Genomic DNA, 22,009 nt, shown 5'->3' with positions numbered 1-22,009 from the left:
AGCACTCCTGCTGAACTGAGCACCAGGATGCAGACATGCCTGAAATCCCTTAGACTCTTTTCATTTGGGGGGTGGGGAAGGCAGTCCTGGGACTGCCTCGGAGCCTGTGCACTATCCCTGAGCTTCTTTTTGTTCGAGGCTCACACACTCTACCACACTTTTTCTCTGTATGTGGTACTGAGGAAATGAATCCAGGGCTTCATGAATGCTAGGCAAACACTCTATCACTAAACCACATTCCCAGCCCTCCTTTATATTCTTGTTCCATGAGTCTTTTTTTCTTTTTGGCTTAAACCACTTCATGGTTTCTGTATCTCCCAAGCAAGAATGCTAATATAATGGGACATAGAGAGGGGTCCTCTTGTCAAAGAGCAAGTTCTAGCCAAGCAAAGCAGACGCTGCTTAAACACCTTCAGGGAACCTGCAGTGTTCAATTAGGAAGGATTGCCCTTCTCAGAAATGGCACCTGATCTACCTGCTAGTGTTGGCACACCTGGCCCACCCAGAACCAGTTCCTGTTAAGTATAAGGAAGCAAAACTGAAGTGTCTTGAGTCCAATCCCATCATCCTTCAGGTTGGCTCTCTTTCCACACTGCAGCCCCAGTCGGGGAGCCTTACCCTGGAGGATTCAGACACTTTAGCACCCCAACAAACACCGTCTCTAGGTACGTGAAGCACTACTCCCCAACTGCTCAGCAGTTGAGAATACTTCTGCCAGCCTGCCTAGGTCTTCCCTGAGAGTTTGAGGGCCTTGGGGACATACAGACTCACCAGGACTGTGAGCACGGAGGTCCCCACGGTGACATTCTCATACAGGCTGACGTTGTACAGTGGCTGGCTGAAGATGGGCCGGTTGTCATTCTCATTGATGAGGGTGATCTTCACCTTGGCATAGCCCACATGGTCCAGCACGCTCTCATTGGCAAAGAGCTAGGGGAGCAGAGCAGGAGCTGGGCAAGCTGGTCTTTCCCTTGTTCCCCCTTGCCCTACAAGACCCCCTTGCTCCTTGGCTGGTCCCAACGATAGCAGCACCTGTTGAAGCCACTGTCAGAAATGTGCTATGAATGCCTTCATCACTGGTGCACAGGGCTGGGGGTGGCTCCTGCCTCTGATCTGGAGGGGTGACAGGGGCAGGGCTGAGAGCCATAGGTGCATGTGCCCATGCGTATGCTTATGCGTGTGCACGTGAACGTGTGTGTGTGTGCTGGTACTGGGCTTAACCTCAGGGCCTGGGCATTGTCCCTTAGCTTCTTCACTGCTAGCTCTCTACCACTTGAGGTATGGCTCTATTTCCAGCTTTTTGGTAAGGAATCTCATGCCCAGGCTGGCTTCAAACCACAATCCTCAGCTTTCAGCCTCCTGAGTAGCTAAGATTATAGGCTCGGCTGATAGAGGCTCTTGAGGGGGGGCATCTGAGGCTGCCTTGGGTCTAGTGAGACTACCCCCAACTCCCAAACACCTTGTCCTTCTGTCTCTCAGTGGCTTCTAGGGGAGGCAGGACTTGAAGGGTGGTGCTCTGCCCTCCTCCCTGCATCCCCTGAACCTCCACAACCCAGTGAGGGAGGGGTTCTGTGAGCAAGGCTTACGTCGAAGTCATAGCGGTCCACGGTCTCGTAGTCTAGGGGGATGGCCACACGGATGCGGATGTCTGCTTTCCCTTGCACAGAGGTGGGAGAGATGATGAAGTGGTGTGAATTGTTGCCCACCAGGTACACCTCAAACATGCTGTTCAGGCCCTGGGGTGAGGACGGAGAAGAAGCCAGTCAGAAAGTGTGCAGCCAGCGGAAGCCCTGGGGAGGGGGAGGGGTGAGTGGATGGAGGAGCAGAGGGCACTGGAGGGAGAGGCAGTGGGACTGCCTTGTGGGGGCATGGGGTGGAGGGTGAGAGGATGTGCCTTGCTGCCTGGCTCAGCTTCCAGTCCCTGTCTCCTGCCCATGCCTAAGCCTTGGAGGCTCTCTTCCAGTTCTTTATGTCACAGGTCCTTCCTATGTTTGTCAGTGCCCTTCCTTAGTTAGCCTCAGGGATTTCAGATGTGGAGAGGGACCTGCCAGCACCACACCCAATAGTACATGGGGGTTCGGAGGGGGGGATGGGAAGAGATAGGGAGTAGAAGGAGGGGAAGCATTGAAGTGGGCTGGGATGGAGAAACAAAGGGGAACAGGAAGTGACATTGCTCCTTCTGGACATGTCAGTCAGGAAGAACATGGCTTTGCTTACACATGACAGAAGACGGGTGACAGAGCCCAGGACAATGGATCACATGGCCACACCCATAAGAGCTCTGTTGCTCTCAGTGGGTCGCTTTGGGCTTAGGAGCCACCTTCTTCTAGCTCAGTGATTCTGAAGGTGCTTCCGAGGCTATACCCCAGGAAGCCCTCAGAGGCCACCTGACTCTGGCCATACAAAGCAATGTGTGACACTCCTCTGTATCTGAAGACCCCAGCTCAGAGCAGGTAAGCAGAATGGTGGACACCTAGAGAGTCTAGCCTGCCTACAAAGTGCTAGTTCCTTTCCTGTCTCATGGGGAGATCACCCACAGATTCCTCTCCAAGAGGGTGGGGCCCAAGGGGTTACCCAGTCAGAGCCCTCCTCCTGGCTCTTGCTGTAAATGCCCACCACTCGAGGCTCAGTACCCCAAGGGGGACATAATCCACCTGCTCAGTACCTGGCCAGGTGGGCACTGTCTTTTTGCTGTGGAATACACACCATAATGCAGGCATGGCCTCTTACTGGCTGTCCAGGGGAGGTTGGGGATTGGGGAGTCGGGGACTCCTGTCTGGAAGCTGTTACTAGTGAGAGTGGGCAGCCGGGCTTCCCTGATCCTGCAAGTCTTTACATGTGGGGCTCCCTCCACTTGCAGGCTGTAGGAACAATGCTTTTCTGGGCCTGTCAGGCCATGGGGGTTTCAGTTCTCTCTGATGTGGGGGTCCACATGGAGGGGATCAATTAAATGCCCGAAGGGACACTAATAACCAAAGGCAGCGGAGTGTGTCAAATCTGAACAGGCAACACCAGGCCCTCTCTCCCCCGACAGAACCAGGAGGCCTGGGAGGGTGGATGTCTGAGCAGCACCCTCTAGGACTGAGAACTGCCCCCAGCCAAGCCTCCTCTCCACATTGCCCAGCACGCCCCCACCCCTGGCCCATCGCACGTCAAGGCTCACTTACCAAGTTCTGTCAGTGGGAGTCAGCCAGAGAAGGTGGAGACAAGGAAGAGGGAGCCGGAGAAAAGGAGCCGGACAGATGTGGAGGAGAAAGGAAGCAGAGAGAAAAGGTGGTGAACCCTGGTTCAGGATAGAGAGAGAGCTGAGAAGCAGCTCCATGGGGCCTCCGTGGGCACAGCCTCAGGGATCCTGGGGCTTAGAGAAGAGGAAGGCTGAGCATGCAAGTGGTGGTCCAGGGAAATGCAAGGAGGTCCAACAAGGGTAGGCTTTCCTTACTCTCCCCCTCTCATTGGCACCTGTATGAGCAGGGAAGGGAGGGGCTAGGTCCATACATTCTTCCTCCCAGGAGCCTGGATAATCCAGCTGGATTGTCATGTTTTCCTCTTTTCTTTTGCTTTTCCCCCTTTCTTTTATTTATTTTTGTGGGTCATGGGGCTTGAACTCGGCCTGGGCACTGTCCCTGAGTAGTTTAGCTCAAGGCTACTGCCCTACCCCTGGGCCTGGGCATTGTCCCTGAGCTCTACAGCTCAAGGCTACCACCCTACCTTCGAGCCAAGCCCCACTTCCCATTTTCTAGAGGTTAATTGGAGATAAGAGTCTCAGGTCCTTTTGTGCTTGGGCTGGCTTTGAACCTTGATCTTCAGATCTCAGCCTCCTGAGTATCTAGGATTATAGGCTTGAGCCACCATGCCAGTGCCCGGTGCTTTCTTTTATTTTTGCCAGTCATGGGGTTTGAACTCAGAGCCTGGGTACTGTTCCTGAGCTTTTGTGCTCAAGTCTAGTGCTCTGCTACTTGAGCCATAGCTCCACTTCTGGCTTTTTGTGATTAATTGGAGATTAAAAATCTCATGGATTTTCTTGCCTGGGCTGGCTTCAAAAGGCCATCCTCAGATTTCAGCCTCCTGAATAACTAAAGATTATAGGTGTCAGCCACCAACACTTAGCTGTTTTGTTTCTTGGTATTGGGGTGTGAACTCAGGGCTTCATATTGCTAGGTAAGCTTTTCTACTTCAGATACACCTCTAGCCTTTTTTGCTCTGGTATTTTTTGACTTAGGGTCTTGCTCTTTTTTTTTTTTTTTTTCCTGTATTAGCCTGAACCTCAATCCTTCCATTTATGCCTGCTGCTACAATTGTGGTAGCAGGCCAGGCCTTTTCTGTTGTGATGGAATCTTATGAACTTTGTGGGCTCCTACTAAAATCTTCTGACCTTAACTTTCTAAGGAAATGGATATGGGTATATAAGCCATAAATGCCCAGCTATGTTTTAATTTTTTAACACTAAAAATGTCAGGCCTTCCTTCCTTTCTTTCCTTTCTCTACAGTCCTGGGACTTGAACTCAGGGCCAAGGCACTGTGCTTGGACATGCTTTGCTCAAGGCTAGCACTCTGCCACTTGAGCCACTTTTGGCTTTTTCTGTGTATGTGGTACTGAGGAATCGAACCCAGGGCTTCATGCATGCTAGGCGAGCACACTACCACTAGGCTATGCCCCTGACCCAGGGATAATCTTTCAATAGTTTAAATGTACAAATGGTAAGCCAGATGCTGGTGGCTCATGCCTGGCATTCTAGCTATTTGGTAGTCTGAAATTAGGAAGATTATGGTTTTAGCCAGCCTGAAAAGAAAGTTCATGAGACTCACCCCCACTTCTAAACCACTAGTTGGGTGCCATGGTAGGTACCTGTCAACTCAGCTATGGTAGAAGCGAAACATAGGTGGCTCAATCATGATTGAACCATGGTTCAATCATGTATCTAAGTAGGTTCCTGTGTGTTGTTGTCTGGAGGCTCTCCCCCTCCCCCCACCCACCAAGAGTGCCTAGCTCACTTTCTGAGAAGACTGGCTCCTGCTTGCACATGGCTCATGGCTGCCAGCCCTTGGGATGGAGGTGTGTGTGTGTGTGTGTGTGTGTGTGTGTGTGTGTGTGATATTCGGTTAGGTAAATGAGTATAAATCCCCCTAACCACAGCCTTGGCTAGGGATTCTCTTATTCTAACAGCTCCCATTCAGCAACCTCAACTTGGTGTAAAATAGTCACCAAACTTCATTATGGCCCAATGGCATCAACACCAATCCAGCCCTTTTACAGAGAAGAAACAGAAGCTTCCAGGGCAGGATTCGTATATGGGCCCATGCTGCCTTCTCTAGAATCTGCACACACACACACACACACACACACACACACACACACACACACACACACACACACACACACAGGGTCTGGCTCTGTAGCCTTAGCTGCCTTCAAACTCTACCTTCCCTCAGCAGCTTCCTGAGTGCTGGGATCACAGGTCTGCCCTGCCTAGTCTGAGCTCTTAACCCTGGGCCTCCAGCCCACCCACTACTGTGCCTTGCCAGAATTGGCAAAGAGAAAACTGTTCACCCTTCCCCCATAACCCTGGGCATCTGTGCCCATATCACAGGCAGGGGGCAAGCTCTGAGTTCTAAAAGGCAAGGCTGGGCCTTGGAGGGTATCCTTGTCCCATGGGTGGTGGGAGCTGTAGTGGCGGGAGGCGGGAGGTGTGGGGGAGGCGGGAGGTGGGAGGCGGGAGTCTCTCTGGGAGCTGCGGAGGGGTGATTTTGTTGGAAAAGGAGATAAGGAGGACATCAAAAGGAGTCCCAGTGTGTGTTGGAGAGGAGGCTGCTGGATTTAATTCTCCTCCAGCTGGGAGAGACGATGAGAAGGCAGATTGGTGGCAGCCTCGGGTCTCTGAGCCAAGGCACGAGCTGCGGCGGGTTGGGGAGCCGCTAGCTGCTTGCAGGGAGACCTGGACCGGCTCAGCTTTATTTATTTATTGGGAGGGGGTCGCACATATGAAATCACTGCTGGATCCCCGCCATCCAGCCAGATTGCTGCTGGTGACTGCAGCCTTCTGGCCCCCTGTAGAGGGCAAGCGCCTTATCAGCCAGCTGCCAGAAGGGGCAGACTTCCTCTCCCTAACCTTGCCCCCATCCTTCTGGGTCCTGAAGGTGGAGGGTGACTTGGGGGGGGGCAGCTCCCCCTCTAAGCATCCCTACTCAGCCTGGAGGGGCCTTTTCTGATCCTGGACACAGACTATGGCTGGCCTGATCTCTCTCTGAGCATCGTCTGCCCTGGTCACCAGCTGATGGCCCTTCCCTCTGCAGATGACCAAAGGGAGTGAGGGTGGCCCCCTCCTCCAGGCTCCCTTCCTGAATCAGAGGTACCTCTGTCCCTCTGTCTTCTCTCTCTACCGCAAACACACATGGCCCTGCAATGTGACCTGCCTGGCTTCTTTCCAGCATGTCCTGGGCAAGTCCCTTCCATTCCCGGCTCAGTTTCTCCATCTGTGAGAGGGGAGAGGAAAGGCCCTCCTGTGTTCCCTGAACTTGTGAACTGTGTTCTGCCTCCCTGAAAGCCGGGTCTTGAGTTCTCATTCCTCTGCACTCCAAATGCCAAGGACCCTCACCTTACTGAGAACTACACCATGCCCCCTCCAAGGGAACCCCAATTCCTCTCAACAGAAAGGACCAAGCTCAGGTGAATTAGAGATGGTAAGGAAGGAAAGCAAGGACCAAGATAACTTTTTTCTTTAGTACTGGGATTTGAACTCAGAGCTTTGTGTTTACTGAACAGGTGTTATACCACTCACACACACAGCCCTGTTCTGCTTTAGTTATTGTGCAGAAAAATTCTGGATCATCATCATTCTACCTCTGCCTGCAGTGTAGCTCTGATTACAGGAGTGCACTACCACACTTGGCCCCTAAGACTATCTTTAGATGGAGTTGGCAGAACTGTTAAATACTGTAAGGATGACCAGCAGGTCCTTATGAGGTTCCTGGGGTGCTCAGTAGGCTGGTGGGAACCCTTTAGCCCAAACTAGGAAGGGGGCTTAGGTCCTGGGGTGCAGAGAAAGGACCCAAAGTTTGTGCTGCCCTCCTAGAAATGCTATCCCAACTCAGGCTTGCCAGAGGGATCCTGACCAAGATGACAGGGGGTAAGTCCTAGCAGTGGAGGCTGAAACAGCACTGGAAGTCAGACCTGGACTCTGAATCATTCTAGAAGCACATGGGGTCCAGGATCCATTTCAAGACCCTAGACAGGGATAAGAAGGGCAGGTGGGCAAATGGTTGAGGCTGGGATTTGTGCAGGGGCAAAGAGGTGACCAGCCCAGCCCTAGGCAGGGGCTGCGGCCTCCCTCCCCTCTTCCACTGTGCTTTCTACAGGTCTGATCCATGTTATTGAGTGGTAGAAAATCAAAGTCCACAAAGATGTATTCTGTATCACCCATTTGTCCATCCTTTTGCTTAATTAACCTCAATCAGACAGCAAGGCAGCCCTTAGCAGGCAGGAGCTTCTCCCCTCCTGTCCCTGTCTCTCCTGCCTTCCTGGTCCTCTCTCCTTGGTCCACTGAACCCAAGTCTCCCGTGTTGGTGTCAAGAGTCCTGATGCCAGTGGAGGGCCCCTGTGGAGGTCACTGTCTCTGTTACCAGCGCTACCCGAGGCTACAGTGAAACCCACACTGCACAGCTGGCAGCTCAGCATTGGCATCCCATGTACTCCCTTCTGTCTTCTCTGGTTTGGGCTTGAGCAGCTCAGGTCTGAAAGCAGGAACTTGTCTTTTTCTGGAGCTGTCACCCTTTGTGTAACACTGGGGGAGACCTTTGTCTCCTGCCTCAGTGTTCCAACCTGCAACATGGGAAGCTCACCCTTAGTCATGTTCAGGCACAGCGGCAGGCTGACTGTCCAGGTAGTTATCTCTCCAGATGAAGAAACTACTAGTGCCTTCATCCTGGTCTTTCCAGCCTCCCACAGGAGGTAAAAAGTTACTGTGGTGCCAGGAGCCCATGGCTCACTCCTGTAATCTTCACTACTAAGGAGGCTGAGGACTGTAATTCAAAGTCAGCTGGGCAGACAAGTCTGGGAGACTTTTATCTTCAATTAACTATCACAAAGCTGGAAATGGAGTTTTGGCTTAAGTAGGAGAGCAACGACCTTCAAAAAGCTCAAAAAAGCTCAGGGACAGCACTTAGGCCTCAACTTGAAGCTCCAGAACTGGCATGTGTGCATGAGTGCACATGTATGCATGCACACACACACACACACACACAAATATTCCTGCTGTTATAAGCCCCCCAGTGCATGGCACAAAGGCCCAGCTGAACGAAGATGCCCTCCCTGACCCCTCCTCCCTCCTTCCATCCCTCCCCTACATTTCCCCTGCTGTATTCTCTTCAATATTTCACCCTCTTTACCTTCCTCCCCACCCCCAGGTCATCTGCTGAATTCTACGCACGCCTGCACAGACGGGATCAATCCGAGGCTGCCTTGCCTTCAGCTTATCTCTGCTCCAAATGATTGATTTTCCCTCTTTAAGAGTAATTTGCTGGTGAATTCCGTGTACTGCAAAAAACCCCTGTGAAATCTAATTCAATCCGATTGGCAGCTGGCACTCTAGGGGTCGAATGCGAGAGGACGACGGTTCTCACCCTGGATGTGTGGATGATCATGGGTACGAGAGGGTGCAGGTAGCAGGTGCTTCTCACTTGCACACGCACGCCACCTCCCTTCAGAGGAAGCACCAGGAATAGCTGGCTCCAGCTCTGCCGGGAAGTGAATTATCATGTGCCTTGGACACTTAACATTAAGGCAAATGAGAGACAGGTGTCTTTGAATTCTTTTTTCCTCATTTGTAACCCATTGCTCCGGTGTATTGTGGGAGTCTCACACTCCCAAAGCCTAGTTATAACTGACCATCTGTCTGTCTCCTTCTGTCCCTGCTCTTCCTCCATTCCTATTCCTGGGCACAGAGTCCCACCTCCTTTATGACCTCACCAAATTGCCCTAGAGGGGTTCCTGTAAAAAACAAAATGAAGATACCACTGTCAGAAGAGTCCCATTGCTGGTGCTCCAAACCCCATCCAAACCCCACCCTCATCCTCACCCACTGCACCAAAGCCATTGCACTGTCCCCCACTTTTCCCATAGACCTCACATTCAAGCACTTAGGACCCCTGACCTGGTCCCTGCCCAGCGTGCTCTTCACCACTGCTCTCAGTCCCTATCCTCACTCTCCGCACATTCAAGGTGAACCAACCAAAAGCATAGTTCTGAGGAGATCACTCACCCTCAAGAACCATCAATGGCTCCAACTCCTGGTGGCACTTAAAGCCATCCAGCCTATCTTTCTGGCTGTATTAGAGGGTGTGCTACAATTGTTGATTTATAACAGTGGACAGTGAGTTGGTACTGTTTACTTTTCTAGAAGCTTCTTCTGGTGCTTCATTTCCATGTCTGGGTGGGTAGAGAAATCTTTAGTATTTCAGCCTTAGAGTGTGTGCGTGTGTGCATGTGTGTGTGTGAGTGCACACGCACACCAGTCTTGGACATTGAACTCAGGGTCTGGGTTCTGTCTCTGACCTTTTGTGCTTAAAGCTAGCATTCTAGTTAGCATTTATTTGAGCCACTTCTGGCCTTTGGGTAGTTAACTGGAGATACGAGTCCCATGGACTTTCTTGTCTGGCTTTAAACCGAGATCCTCAGATCTCAGCCTCCTGAGTAGGTAGGATTACAGGTGTAAACCACTGGCACCTGGCTCATACCATACTTTTATTTATTTATTATATTATAATATTATTATTATTATTTTGCCAATCCTGGGGACTGAGCTCAGAGCCTGAGCACTGTCCTTGGGCTTTCCTCAAGGCCAGTGCTCTACCACTTGAGCCACAGCACCACTTCCGGCTTTTCTATATATATGGTACCTAGGAATCGAACCTAGGGTCATTATGCATGCTAGGCAAGCACTCTACCACTAGGCCAAACTCCCGGCCCTCATACCGTATTTTTAAAAATTTAGTATGCAGAAAAAAAATAAACATTTGGGAAATCTACTTCTGAGAATTTTAGCATGCTCAAGTTTCTCCATATCCACCCCTACTACCAGGACACAAAGCCACTGCACCACCCCCAAAATTGCTTTGCCTTTTCCCTTTGCAGCTGCTCCCCCAACCCCTGGCCACCACTGGCCTGGCTCCCTACTCCTGGCTTTTGAAGAACGTTCTGGAGTCACACAGTGAATAGCATTTAGGACCTGCTTCCTTCACTCAGCATAATGCCCTTGAGATATCTGGCTGTCACCTCATCCCAGCAGCATCTTAAGTACAGTCCTACCACCAGCCCTCTCTAAAGCCCAGGGGGACTGGAGGCAGAAAGGGGCTAAGTGGATTAAAAAACAACAACAACAAAAGCCTGCTAGTTGTTGCTCAGTGAAAGTTGATGGACAGGTTTGGACATCTCCTAATGAGGGCAATTAAAACTGAAAACAGCAAAGTAAACACAGACGAAAATGGTAATTAGTGTCTATTGATAGGAGCCTTTCTTAGCCCTGCCTCTCTCCCCACCCACCCATCACTGTACTCAAAGCTCCCTATTAGTCCTGGTTCAGCCTCCTCTCTTCTACCTCGGGCTGCTTATGCTTTCTTTCTGCCTTCTCCCCACTCTTCAGAGCCACATACCCTTCTCTCAGCCTGGAATACTTTTCTTTTATTGCCAGTCCTGGGGCTTGAACTCAGGGCCTGAACACTGTCATTGGGTATTCTCAAGGCTAGGGCTCTACCCCTTGAGCCACAGCACCACTTCTGGCCTTTTCTGTGTATGTGGTCCCCACATACACAGAATTGTATGAGGAATTGAACCCAGGGCTTTGTGCATGCCAGGCAAGCACTCTCACCACTAGGCCATGTTCCCAGCCCAGCCTAGAATACTTTTCTAACAAACATCCTTACTTCTCAGGTCTCCATCAACTTATCAGAGATCCTTACCTCTAGACTGCCTCCCTTCCCTGGTACTAACGCAGCTTGCTTTTTCTCCACCTGCTCCAGTGTGTTTCTTTAGTCTCGCACCATGGAGCAATCATTTTCAAAAGGCAGGGTCTGGAACTTCCTTAGGGGAGACCCATGCATACTTCTTAAGTGAAATTTTAATTCTTAATAATATGGCATAATATATAGTAATAATATATAACTATATCATGTCAATTGTAGGTACACAATTATCAATATCACATTATATAATTACATTTATATATAATTATATTATGAATTTGATATTGTATCTTAATTTTGAATTATAATTATATTATCTAATCATAATTATATGGCTATATAATATATCTATTGTGATATGCTATGTTATTTCATATACTGTATGCTAAATGTTATAAAATATTGCATGATGTGATATAATATACACTGTAGAAAAATATACAATATTAAAAAAAACAAATCTGGCTTTGCTGTGTTCACTGATGGACAGGTTTATGGACAAATACTGTTTGGGTTGTGAGGGAATGAATAAATCCTTCCTCCTTTCCATAAAATGCTACAGAGCACCTCTCTTCTCTCTGCCCCAGGTCAGTGGGTGCTACTGTCCTGCCTGCCCAGTAGTCTTTGGAGGTCTCCTGTGATCTCCTGCACAAGACCTCCACACCTAGTTTTGCTCAAGGGAGAGGAAAGAAGTTATCATATACCTGGGAAGTAGAGAACCATGTTTACTACCCTTAGACCATGACACAAATATGTGATGCTCTCGATCTTAACTTCTCACCCCCTAATTCCTTTTTCATGAATTTCTTGCTAATAGAGAGAAACTGCAGCCTGTAGTGGGAGCCAGGCTATCTAAGCCTTCACAAATGACTCACAAAGCCATGGCAGCTAGCTGGTCAGTGCCTTGATCCTCTGTCCTGGTCCTGGCCCATCCCAGCTTCAGCCACCCCTTTAGGGGACAGTTAGCAGGAGCCTAGGAAAGCAGAACTGGTGTGGCTCTGGGAACAGGCTTCTGTCTTCCTTGGTGGTCCACCCTCACTGAATCAGTGGGACTCTGTTTCCAGTGGCTTGCTGAGGATATTTCACAGCTTAGGACCCATGCTATGACCCATGCTGATGGGTGATACTGGCAAGATAAGCTGAGCTATTCTTGCCCTACCTGTAAGATAGGGAGAGGCAGCTAGCACTGTGTAGGGTGTGGCAGGCAGGGGAAATGTAGAAGAGGTCTTGGCCTAGTGCAAATAGGGTACCTGCAGAGATGGGTGCTAAGGTGTCATGATGTGGGCAGGGACTGATGATGAGAGGAAGAGGGTGTGTATGGGGGGATGGTCAGGTGTGTCCATTCTGTTTCTGATCCATCCCAGTGGAGGTGTTCAGGACAGCCAGCCATGCTTTTAGAGGGTGACTCCTCAGATAAAACAGTTCCGGCCACTTCCTTACCCAGCCATTCCTGCGCTGGAGCATGCATGGAGTGCTGTGAGGCTGGGAACCTCCGGAAATGGGCAGGGAGGGGCCAAGGAAGGGATGGCTCTGTAGCTGCCGAACAGGCCAGGGTATCACACCCCTGCTGGGGCTGGGGCCTCTGCAAATAGCATGCTAATTACACTTAGGATGAGGCTAAATTAAGAGGTGTCTGCATCACACCATGGACACCCTCTGGTTCTCGGGAGGATTGAGCATGGGGAGCCAGGAGGAATTACACCATGGGACACAGCCATGGACAGAAAATCCTAATCATCACCACGGTGGCAATAAGAGCCTCAGTGAAGGCAACTGGGGAGAAATTAATGGGAAAACACACAGATGGAGCTGTCCTGTTCCCTTCCCGTCACATTGGATTGGCTTTGAACACAGCTTGTATTTTCCTGGAGAACCTCAATCTTGGGGGAGTGGGAGGGTGACAATAGAAGGCTTACAAATAGACCCTCTGCTCAGCAGAGAGTGGCCATCCCGGCACCAGGAAGTCTAGGGACCGCTGTGAGCACACAGGTTGTATAAAGCCTGTAACCCCTGTTGGGTAGGGGGACAGAAGCACAAGAGAACATTCTAGAAATAAGAGCAGCTGGGATAGGGACCTTGGCCTAGGGCATGGACAAGGGCCATGCTAGCTTCACTTCTCTATGTATCTGGTCTCTATGGCTCCCTAGACAAGAACTCTTTCTCTGTGAGTTCCCTCCCTGGCTCCACCTTTTAGATATTTCATGAGTAAACAGAACTGGGAGGCGGGGCAGGGATCCTTCCTCCATATCTCCTGGGGGCCATTCAGTGTAAAGTAGGTGATTTACAACCAGATTCTAGCTACTTATTTGGCTAAAGGGAAAGAAAGGTTGGGATAGGTAATGGAGTATCCAAACTTTTCCATGGGGAAGATGCTACCAGCTATCCCTCATCACTGTTTTCTAGTGTTTGGTATCTGGTCCCATTGCTCAGGACAATTGGACATGGAGATCCACAGCCTGGGTGACATCAGTGGAGGAGAGAGAATACAGAGCATCTGTGATCACTTTCCAGAGGGGCAGGGAGTCATGGATTCTATCTCCACACAAAGTAGACCCCCAGCTACAGATGCACAGGGCCCAGTAACACGGAGGGAAACTGGTCCTGTCTCCCCTCTGCCTCTCCCATTCTACCTGTCTGGGTAACTCAGGATGCCAACTCAAAGGAGCTCTGAGGAATGGAGGATGGATGGGGGAGTCTATGAGGACGCCCAGTCTATGAGGACAGGGAGTCAAGGAGTGGTCACAATTTTTTACGCCAAGGACTTCTCTGGCAGTCTGCTGAAACCAGAATGCTTTTTTTTTCTTTTGCCAGTCCTGGGGCTTGAACTCAGGGCCTGGGCACTGTTCCTGGGCTTCTTTTGCTCAAGGCTAGCATTCTACTACTTGAGCTACAGTGCCAGCTAACCCAGTGTTTCATGCATGCTAGGCAAACACTCCACCACTAAGCCATATTCCCAGTCCTCTCAGAATGCCTTTAACTGTATAAAGTAAAGTAAAATAAAGTAAGAGGGCCCAAATGGCTGAATGCCAGTGGCTCACATCCATAATCCTAGCTATTTAGGAGGCTGAGATCTGAGGATCACAGTTTGAAGCCAGCCCAGGCAGGAAAGCCTGTGACTTTCATCTCCAATTAACCACCAAAAAGCCAGGAAGTGAGGCCATGGCTCAAATCATAGAGCACAAAACCTCAGAAACAGTACTCAGGCCCTAAACCCAATCCCCAGGAATAGCACAAAATAAAATAAAGTAAAAAAAAATAAGAAAACTAGGGTCAATGTCTACTAGCTATCCTGAAATAGCTTTCCACATGTTTTAAAAGCTATCTGTAGTTGTGCCCATGCTTCAAACTGTATTAAATAATGAGATTCAGCAATGGGTTTGACATCCAATGTAATGTCAGGGTGGGGCAGGTGCACAGGGTATTCTGAGATTACTGTAACATGATAGGATCATATGGGAGATGGCTTCTTGGGGTCAAAATCACAGCCAACTAACTGCTCTATACTGGAGTTGTGGCTCGGTCTACATCTGTAACAGGAAGGGCTCTGGAGTAGGTACTTCTCCATCCAGGGCTTGTGGATGCCTTGAGGAGGGGTGAATGAGATCCTTTCTTCCCCTGGGTTAAGAACCCCTGGACTGAAAGGCAGCCTGAGAGAGGCTCTGGGCTCTGCAAGAGGGCTATGATCTTTGGGAGAGCTCTTGGGTAGAAGGATACAGTGACATGGCGGCCTGGACTAACTAATAGGAACAAATGTGAAAATAAATTTAAATAACTACAAGGTTGTGGCAGTGGCTCCCTGGCCGGCCTGGAACACACATGGAATGGAAAATGAGGGAGATGGGTAAAAATAAAGACTTGGATTAGCAGGGGGACCAGAGTGGTCGCTGCCCCTTCCTCTTGGCAAAGCCAGCATTCTGGACCATGGCTTTTCTTGCTCTCTCTCTCTCTCGTTTACTTGCTTTTATTTACTGGTGATGTCTTCTCCTTAGGGAGGTGGGTAATTCTGATCCCATCCCATGTCCCTCAAACAAATAAATCAGGTCATCTGCTTGGAAGAGAAACAGGCTGGTGGCAGATATGTCTCTGATCATCCTCTGTAGTTCAAGGCCAGGTTACCTCCCCTCCTTCTTGCTGGCCACTCCGAGGCTCGGGGGACCCAATCTTTATATTGGTTTCCTAGTGGGTCTGAATCCTCTTGGTATTCCCAGGGTTGGGGGACCCCCTGAAGGCCATGGCCTCCTGCCTTTTTAGTAGTTCTATCTGGCTGTGTCCACCTATATCTATGTCCTGTGCCCTCAGCAGAGAAGTGGGAGGGGACATCAATAGGGTTTGGAAAAACGAGATGGGAAGATTCGGGGAGCTATATTTGCAAATGGGGAGCCCTGTGGCATATGTACCAAACCCAGGACTGAGACTCAGGACCAATCTCAGTGATCCACTAGTTGGTCTATTCAAGCCTCTTAGCCTCTCTGAACCTTCCTGGCTCCCTGACGATGGACAAATAGTATCTGTTTTCTAGGACTGGAGACACTAATCCTAAGAGTTAATGGATCCAGAGTGCTTTGGATGAGGCAGATCCAGGTCTAAACATACACATGCATTCCCAGTATTTCTGGGTGGTAGCTATGGCCACTGTTTACAGATAAGAAAACAGAATCACAGTATAAATACATCCCCTGAGGTCTCACAGAACAAAAGTAGCAAAGCCAAGGTTGCAACCCAGGCAGTCTGGCTTCAAAGCTCTCATATCTATTTTTAAACCTGCTGTCTCTCTCATCCTTAACTGTGAGGGCTGTTCTGGATGGATGCGTGGGCATCCTGGGAAGTGTGGGTGAGATGAGAACCTGGACCGGGTGGCTGGGGCAGACCTCTGGAAAGGAGGGTGTGCTTGCATTGGTCAGGCCTGCTCTGTGATACACCAGGACACAACTAGCACCTCCCCCTCCCTGCCTGGGCCTTTTTAGGTGGGAAAATAAAAAACAAAACAAAACAAAACAAAGCTAGATTTGCAGTCTTCCTGGCCTAGTGGGGTGCAGTGGCTCATGCCTATAATCCTAGCTACTCAGGAGGCTAGATCTGAGGATCAAGGTTCAAAGCCAGCCCAGGCACTAAAGAACCTCCAATTAATCTCTGGCAAATGGGAAGTGGGGCTGTGGCTCAAGGAGGTAGGGCGGTAGCCTTGAGCTGAAGAGCTCAGGGACAATGCCCAGGTCCAGGGGTAGGGTGGTAGCCTTGAGCTGAACAGTAGCCAGGCCCAGAGTTCAAGCCCCATGAGAGAGAGAGAGAGAGAGAGAGAGAGAGAGAGAGAGAGAGAGAGAGAGAGAGAGAGAGAGACACACACACACACACACACACACACACACACACACAGAAAAAATGACTCCCTCCTCCCTAGTATTTGTGAAACAGCTGAGGCAGGGCCAGTCTCCCTCAGAATCCCCTCAGAGGGGGATACAGACAGATGATCTACTGGCATCTGAGTAGGACAACTGTACAACCCCCACCCCTCACCCCTGCCCAAATCCCATCCCAAGGAAGTCTCAGGTACAGAGGGTCCTGTGAAGAAGGTAGGCTGGGGGCTACAGGCAGGCCAGGGGAGGACAGGAGAGGACTAGCTGTAGTGGAGAAAGCACACAGGCAGACAGAGGGCAACAATGTGGGTAAGAGTAGGTGAAGGCCAAAGGGATGAACACATAGCTTATATACCATGGCTCCACAGATTTCCAGGGAAACTGGAAATCTCACTCAGGGCAGGTGGTGGGCAGGGGGGAACGCTGCTGCTGAGCCTGTAATTTGAAACCTGGTGATAAGTTCCCACCCAGGCTGACTTTGGGGCTTTTGTTTTGCATCTGCATTACAACCATCTATTTGCATCTCAACTGTCAAGCAGTATAAATGAGCTGTTGTGAAATGCAGCCCAACCCCAGCCCTTTCTTCCCAGGCCCTCCGTGAGTTTTCTATGGTCAGGCAAAGGAGGAGAAGAAATTATTTCTTGGGACTTGACAATGAACACGGTGGAGTCCTTGGGAGACAGAAATGGCTTCTTCATAGTACTTCTGCTGTTGCCAATGGGCCTGGGAGAGCCTGAGCTCCAGTAAGAGGCTGTGAGGGGGTGCAGACACCCTCTAGGGGTTGCTTTTATCAGCCTCCTATATAGGATCCATTGCCACAAAGTCCCTACTGAGAGTTTCAGCAATTTCTTCCTTCTTTTTCTGGGTTCTAACTGCCGCCCTTTACTGCCCCACAGTGGACTCCTGGGATCGTGGTTCCTACCCAGCCTGAGATTCCATTGGGAAGAAGCCCTGGGCCATGGCAATGGTCCAATACAACCGTCATCAATGTGTATCCCCTGCAGAGCAAGCGCACCTGCTCCTGGGCTGGCAAGCAGAGCCTTCAGTGCCATGAGGAGACACAGATCAAGGATACCACACACTCACATTGTCAGGTCACAGCCACAGGGACAGCCAGTGACTCCCCTTTGTGCTGCAGAGCCTGGGACAAAGGGATCTGGTCTCTGTCTGCTTTCTTTCCTAAGCCAAATCTGAGCCAGGCCAGTCACCACGAACCTAGCCACACATCCCAACAGACATGTTCTTCCCTCAGAAAAGGGTTGAGGTCAGGCAGTTATTTCACTGAGGTCCTGGGAGCCCTAAGAGTCCTCAAGGATTCTTAGCCATCCCTTCCAGGGCTGCACAGCCCAGGTCGGGACAGTGAGTCTGGATGGGATCATGTGTTCTGGGGACTCACCTCATCCTTGTCCACCACCTGGATGAAGAGGGGTAGGGCAAAGCCGACCTGCGCCAGCTCGGTGATGGCCACGCTGTACTCGGAGCTGTTGAACTCCGGGGCGTTGTCATTAATATCGATGACCAGAATGTTGAAGGTTGTGGTGACTGTGGCATCAGATGGGGTGCGGTCATCGTTCAGCTCTGTGCCCTGCAGGCAGAGGATAGTTGCCCCAGGGTGAAGGTGGCTGCAATCACAGCCACAACTAGCGCCTACAGGGAACTTTCTCAATGTTAGACACTGCGGGTCAAGTGGAACCGTCTCATCTAATCCCTACCATAGCCTCAGGAGGAAGATCCCATTGCATGATCTCCATGTTACTGTCAAGAAAACAGCGGCTCAGAGAGGTTAAGTTGCTTATACAAGGACATACAATCCAAGTAGATTCTAAACCCACTTGGCAACAGAATTCCAAAACTGACAAGGAGATGAGCTGGGAGGGCAAGACAGAGCTGGGGGCTCACTGAGGGATGAAGGGAGAGTCTATTCTTATTTCCTCATCTGGGGAAAGCCAGACACTTGGAAATGGACCCAAATCCCAGGCAGGGGGGACAAAGTCAAGAATTCAAGGTAACTGTAACTGAGACTTTAGACCCATAGACAAAGCATCTGAAATCCTCCTTCCAGCCTAGGATGGGATTGGAAGTTCAGCTTGGGTGAGTGGTGAGGGTGGACATGAAGCAGTCCTGCCCCAATTATGGCTGTCCTCTGTCCCAGGGGCTCTGTGTACAGCCCTTGGTTCCGTACCAGGCAGAGGGCAAGAGCCTACACTGCAGCCCTTCCCCCTGGGTGCAGTGCCCAGCAGCTGGGGACTCACCTTCACCGTTAGGATGAAGCCGTGGCTGTACAGGGGGTTCTCCCGGTCCAGTAGGCCGTTCAAGGTTAGTGCCCCGCTGATGTAGTCCAAGGCAAAGATGCTGTTGGTGTTTCCTGCAAGAGAGAGGCATGTGGGTGTCATGGAGTTGGGAGTGTGGACCTGAGCCAGATGGTGGAAAGAGATCAGAGCCTCTGTGGACATTAGCTCAGGCGACATGGAAGGCACTGGCCATCAGGGCTCCATGAGAAGTAGTTATGGCCCCCTGTCAGAGAGAGGCAGTGATAGAATCTCTAGGGGCTCTTTAACACCTAATAACTGTGTGCTTTCCTTTTTAACACAGAGGGCAGACTTCAGGCACAGCCTTCTAAAGGGGTAGAGACCAGCCAGGACCCCAGCAACCTAGTGCTGTTTCCCTTGTGCTTATTTTTATGGTATTCTAGCCTATTCTACACATTCGTTCCTTTCTAATTTTCTATCTATGGCAATTGGTTTAACGATGTTTTAAATGAGAAATGGTAGATGGATAAACATATTTTAATTGTTAAAGAACTGGCAAGGGGTTGGTGGTGGTGCTCAGGTGGTAGAGCACTTGCCTAATATGTGCAAGGCCCTGGGTTCAATCCCTGGTACTGCAATAATTGTTACACAAGTAACACCTGTAACCTCTCTCACTTCTCTGCTGACTGAAATCCCTCCTTTCCCTGTACTCTCCCTCTGGCTCTCCTCTGCTTCCCATCCGTCCTCCCAGTCCTGTCAGCCTCTCCTCCACAAGGAAGACCACTCAGCTGACCCCTGTGCTCCCCAAATTCCACTCCGCTGCTCTGTGTGACTCTGATCTTTATGCCAGGCTTAAGCTTCCTGAAGATGACAATTGTGTTGTGAGAACAGCCACTTCCCAGGCCACTTGGACCACCCTACAACTCCCTGCACCAGGCTGAGAATAAATACATTAGAAACTTAGCTTGCTTGTTCATTCACAGATCTAGGACTGCCCACCCCCGCCAACTGCCAGGCAGGCTGTCCTGTGGTTAGGCCCCAGTGTAGCATTGTGGATGCTGATGTCCAGGTACCAGGAGTTCTGATGCTATCTATAGCAGCATCTGCAGCCAGGAGCCCAATACCAGGAACCAGGTGTTTCTGAGGTCCAGCAAAGGGTACTGTTCACAGATGGAAATGCTTACTTGCTGTGTGACCCTGGGCAACTTATCTAACCCATCTGTTCCTTGCTTTATCTGTAGGACAAAGCCAATGATGGCCTCCACCTCATGGATTTAAGATAGAATGAAGAAAAAGTATGCAAATACTGGCTTGAAAGTACTTTGTGCTCTTGGGGAACAGGTAGAAATAGGGACAAGGAAGGACAGACTGATTTCATGAGGGAAATCAGCACATGGAGCCCAGGACTAGACCTCCCTTGTCTTCCCTGGTTCCTTATCCTCCCTGGCCCAAGAGCTAAGAAATCAGCATATAGTAAAATTAACAAGGAAATATTTTAGGCTGTCCTATGGGTTGGTCAGCCAGGCTTCCATGGGGATGAGTGCTAGAGTTCTCCTTTCCTCCAAGAAGGAATGTCTTCCAGACCATGGACTCTGGTGTATGTGGGGGTGTCTCTGATTTGGTGCTTTGCCCTTCTCCTTGGAGCTCCTTTTCATGTACATAGAGGCCTGACAACCTTCTTTTGGGCTGAGATTGACTGTTTGTAGAGTGGGAGGACAGGCAGGGGCACAAGAGATTGATGAAGAGAGTGTCTATAGCTAGGAGAAAGGGCCCCATTCTGTGGGAGGAGGGACTGGGTCCTCTAAGCCCTGAGGCTGCTCCCCCACCCCCAGCTTGGCCCTCCTTCCCAGGCTCCACAGCCCATCATTTCATGTTTTCACATAAATTTATTCTTTTCAATAAAGGAGCCTATCAAATGTTTAACTAAATGTGATTCCATTTTTTATCTTTGTGAGACTTTTTCCCCCCTATAAATCATTCACAGACCAGAAGGCCCCTGCTGAAAGATGTGCTCTTATGTTTGGTTGGAAAAATGGAGCTCTCAACCCCGGCACACTCATCGTGTCTCTCTACTTAGCACCTGCATGCTGTCTTCTCCATACTTAGAATCTGTTCCCAACCCCTAGGATATCCCTCTACCCAGCAAGGCACCTCCTTCAATGACTTACTGACAAGTAGCCAAAACTGGTACACAACCAAACATGTTGTGTTTGTGCATGCGTACACAAACACACCCACACTGAGTTTTCCACCTTTCTACCTTGATGTTTCTCTAGAGGGTGTTCTAGACTGCTGCTAGACATAAATGACAAACTTCTAGGGCCAGCGGGCAGAATGGGCTACATCCAGGCCCATGATGAGGCACTGACTGGGATGCTGCTGTCACCATGGCAACATGCATACTCATTAGGATGCTGTTGGGCAGGGGCAGGAGGCAGAGAAGGGCCTTCTGCCCTAAGCTGGGAAGGACAATGGCATGTCTCATTCAAAGATTCCCTGACTAGTTCATCCTTCATTCCTTCAAGTTCACAGCCAGCTCTCCTGTGTGCAAGGTACAAGAACGTTCTTGCCTTCACCTTCACTGTGAGGTGGCCCTTGATGATATCCCTATACTGCAGAGAGCAAAAGCATTTGATGAACCCAGAGCCCCAAAGAAATGACATAGAACCAGGAACAGTTTAAGACACTGCCCTTGGGAGGCAGACTACATAGGCTCAATTGGGTTCTATTACTGAATTTGTGTCTGGGGTCCAGATCTGGGCCTCTGGAAAAGTTATGACTGAAGACAGTGCTTGGCACACTACAAGTTCTCAACAAATGCAGGTGTTACCAGAACAAGGACACACTATGGCAGTCTCCTCAGTTCCAAAAATCAAGCCTGTGCCTCCAGCAGTGCAGGACACAAAGTCCAGCCCACACTCTTCCATTTGCAAGTTGTCTGCAGTAAGGCCAAGTCCTTAGGTCCTGTGGGAATAGTAATTGCCATACTGACCCCTGCTTCCTGCCAGCACACACCCTGGGCCCTATATGTTTTACTCCTCCTTTCTGGGAGCTGGGAGCCCAGCTACCACACACATATACAAGCCTTTCTGCTGCTCTGGAATCTGATCCCACTCCATCAGCCCTCTGTGCCCAAGTCCCATGAGGGCAGAGGAGGCTCACAGGGGCGAGGGCGGGGGATGACTTTCAACTGTTCAATCCCACACTGAGCACAAGGACAGCTGCTTCCCTTGGGGAGACAGGTGCTATTCGGAATGGGGGGTGTGCTTGGGAGGGGAGGGGCTCCTGGGGTAGAAGGGGTTGTGTCCTTAGTGCCCTGTCTGGTAACAGGTGAATGAAAGTATCACTGAGGAGGAATTCATTACCCATCCTATTGGGTCTCCTGGCCACAGCCATCTCCTCTATGGGCCCCCTTCCCATTTGCTAGGGAGAGGCAAGAAGGATGTAGCTGGGGTC

General features: G+C 50.3%; 1 protein-coding gene across 1 annotated transcript in view; it reads right to left on the bottom strand.

Annotated features, from left to right (window-relative positions):
* Cdh23 (cadherin related 23) overlaps window positions 1-22,009 on the bottom strand; it is a 305,993-nt gene that overhangs the window by 149,909 nt on the left and 134,075 nt on the right. The window contains exons 9-12 of the mRNA XM_090346502.1: window positions 18,557-18,669; window positions 17,701-17,889; window positions 1,587-1,736; window positions 772-930 (exon numbers count right to left, since the gene is read on the bottom strand). Of these exons, the coding sequence (XP_090202628.1) occupies window positions 772-930; window positions 1,587-1,736; window positions 17,701-17,889; window positions 18,557-18,669 (611 nt within the window). The remainder of the gene's footprint in view (window positions 1-771; window positions 931-1,586; window positions 1,737-17,700; window positions 17,890-18,556; window positions 18,670-22,009) is intronic.

Source organism: Megascapheus bottae, chromosome 15 (assembly GCF_031878675.1).
Source record: "Megascapheus bottae isolate mThoBot1 chromosome 15, mThoBot2.hap1, whole genome shotgun sequence".
NCBI lineage: Eukaryota > Metazoa > Chordata > Mammalia > Rodentia > Geomyidae > Megascapheus > Megascapheus bottae.
This window is presented reverse-complemented; position numbering and strand designations above follow the sequence as displayed.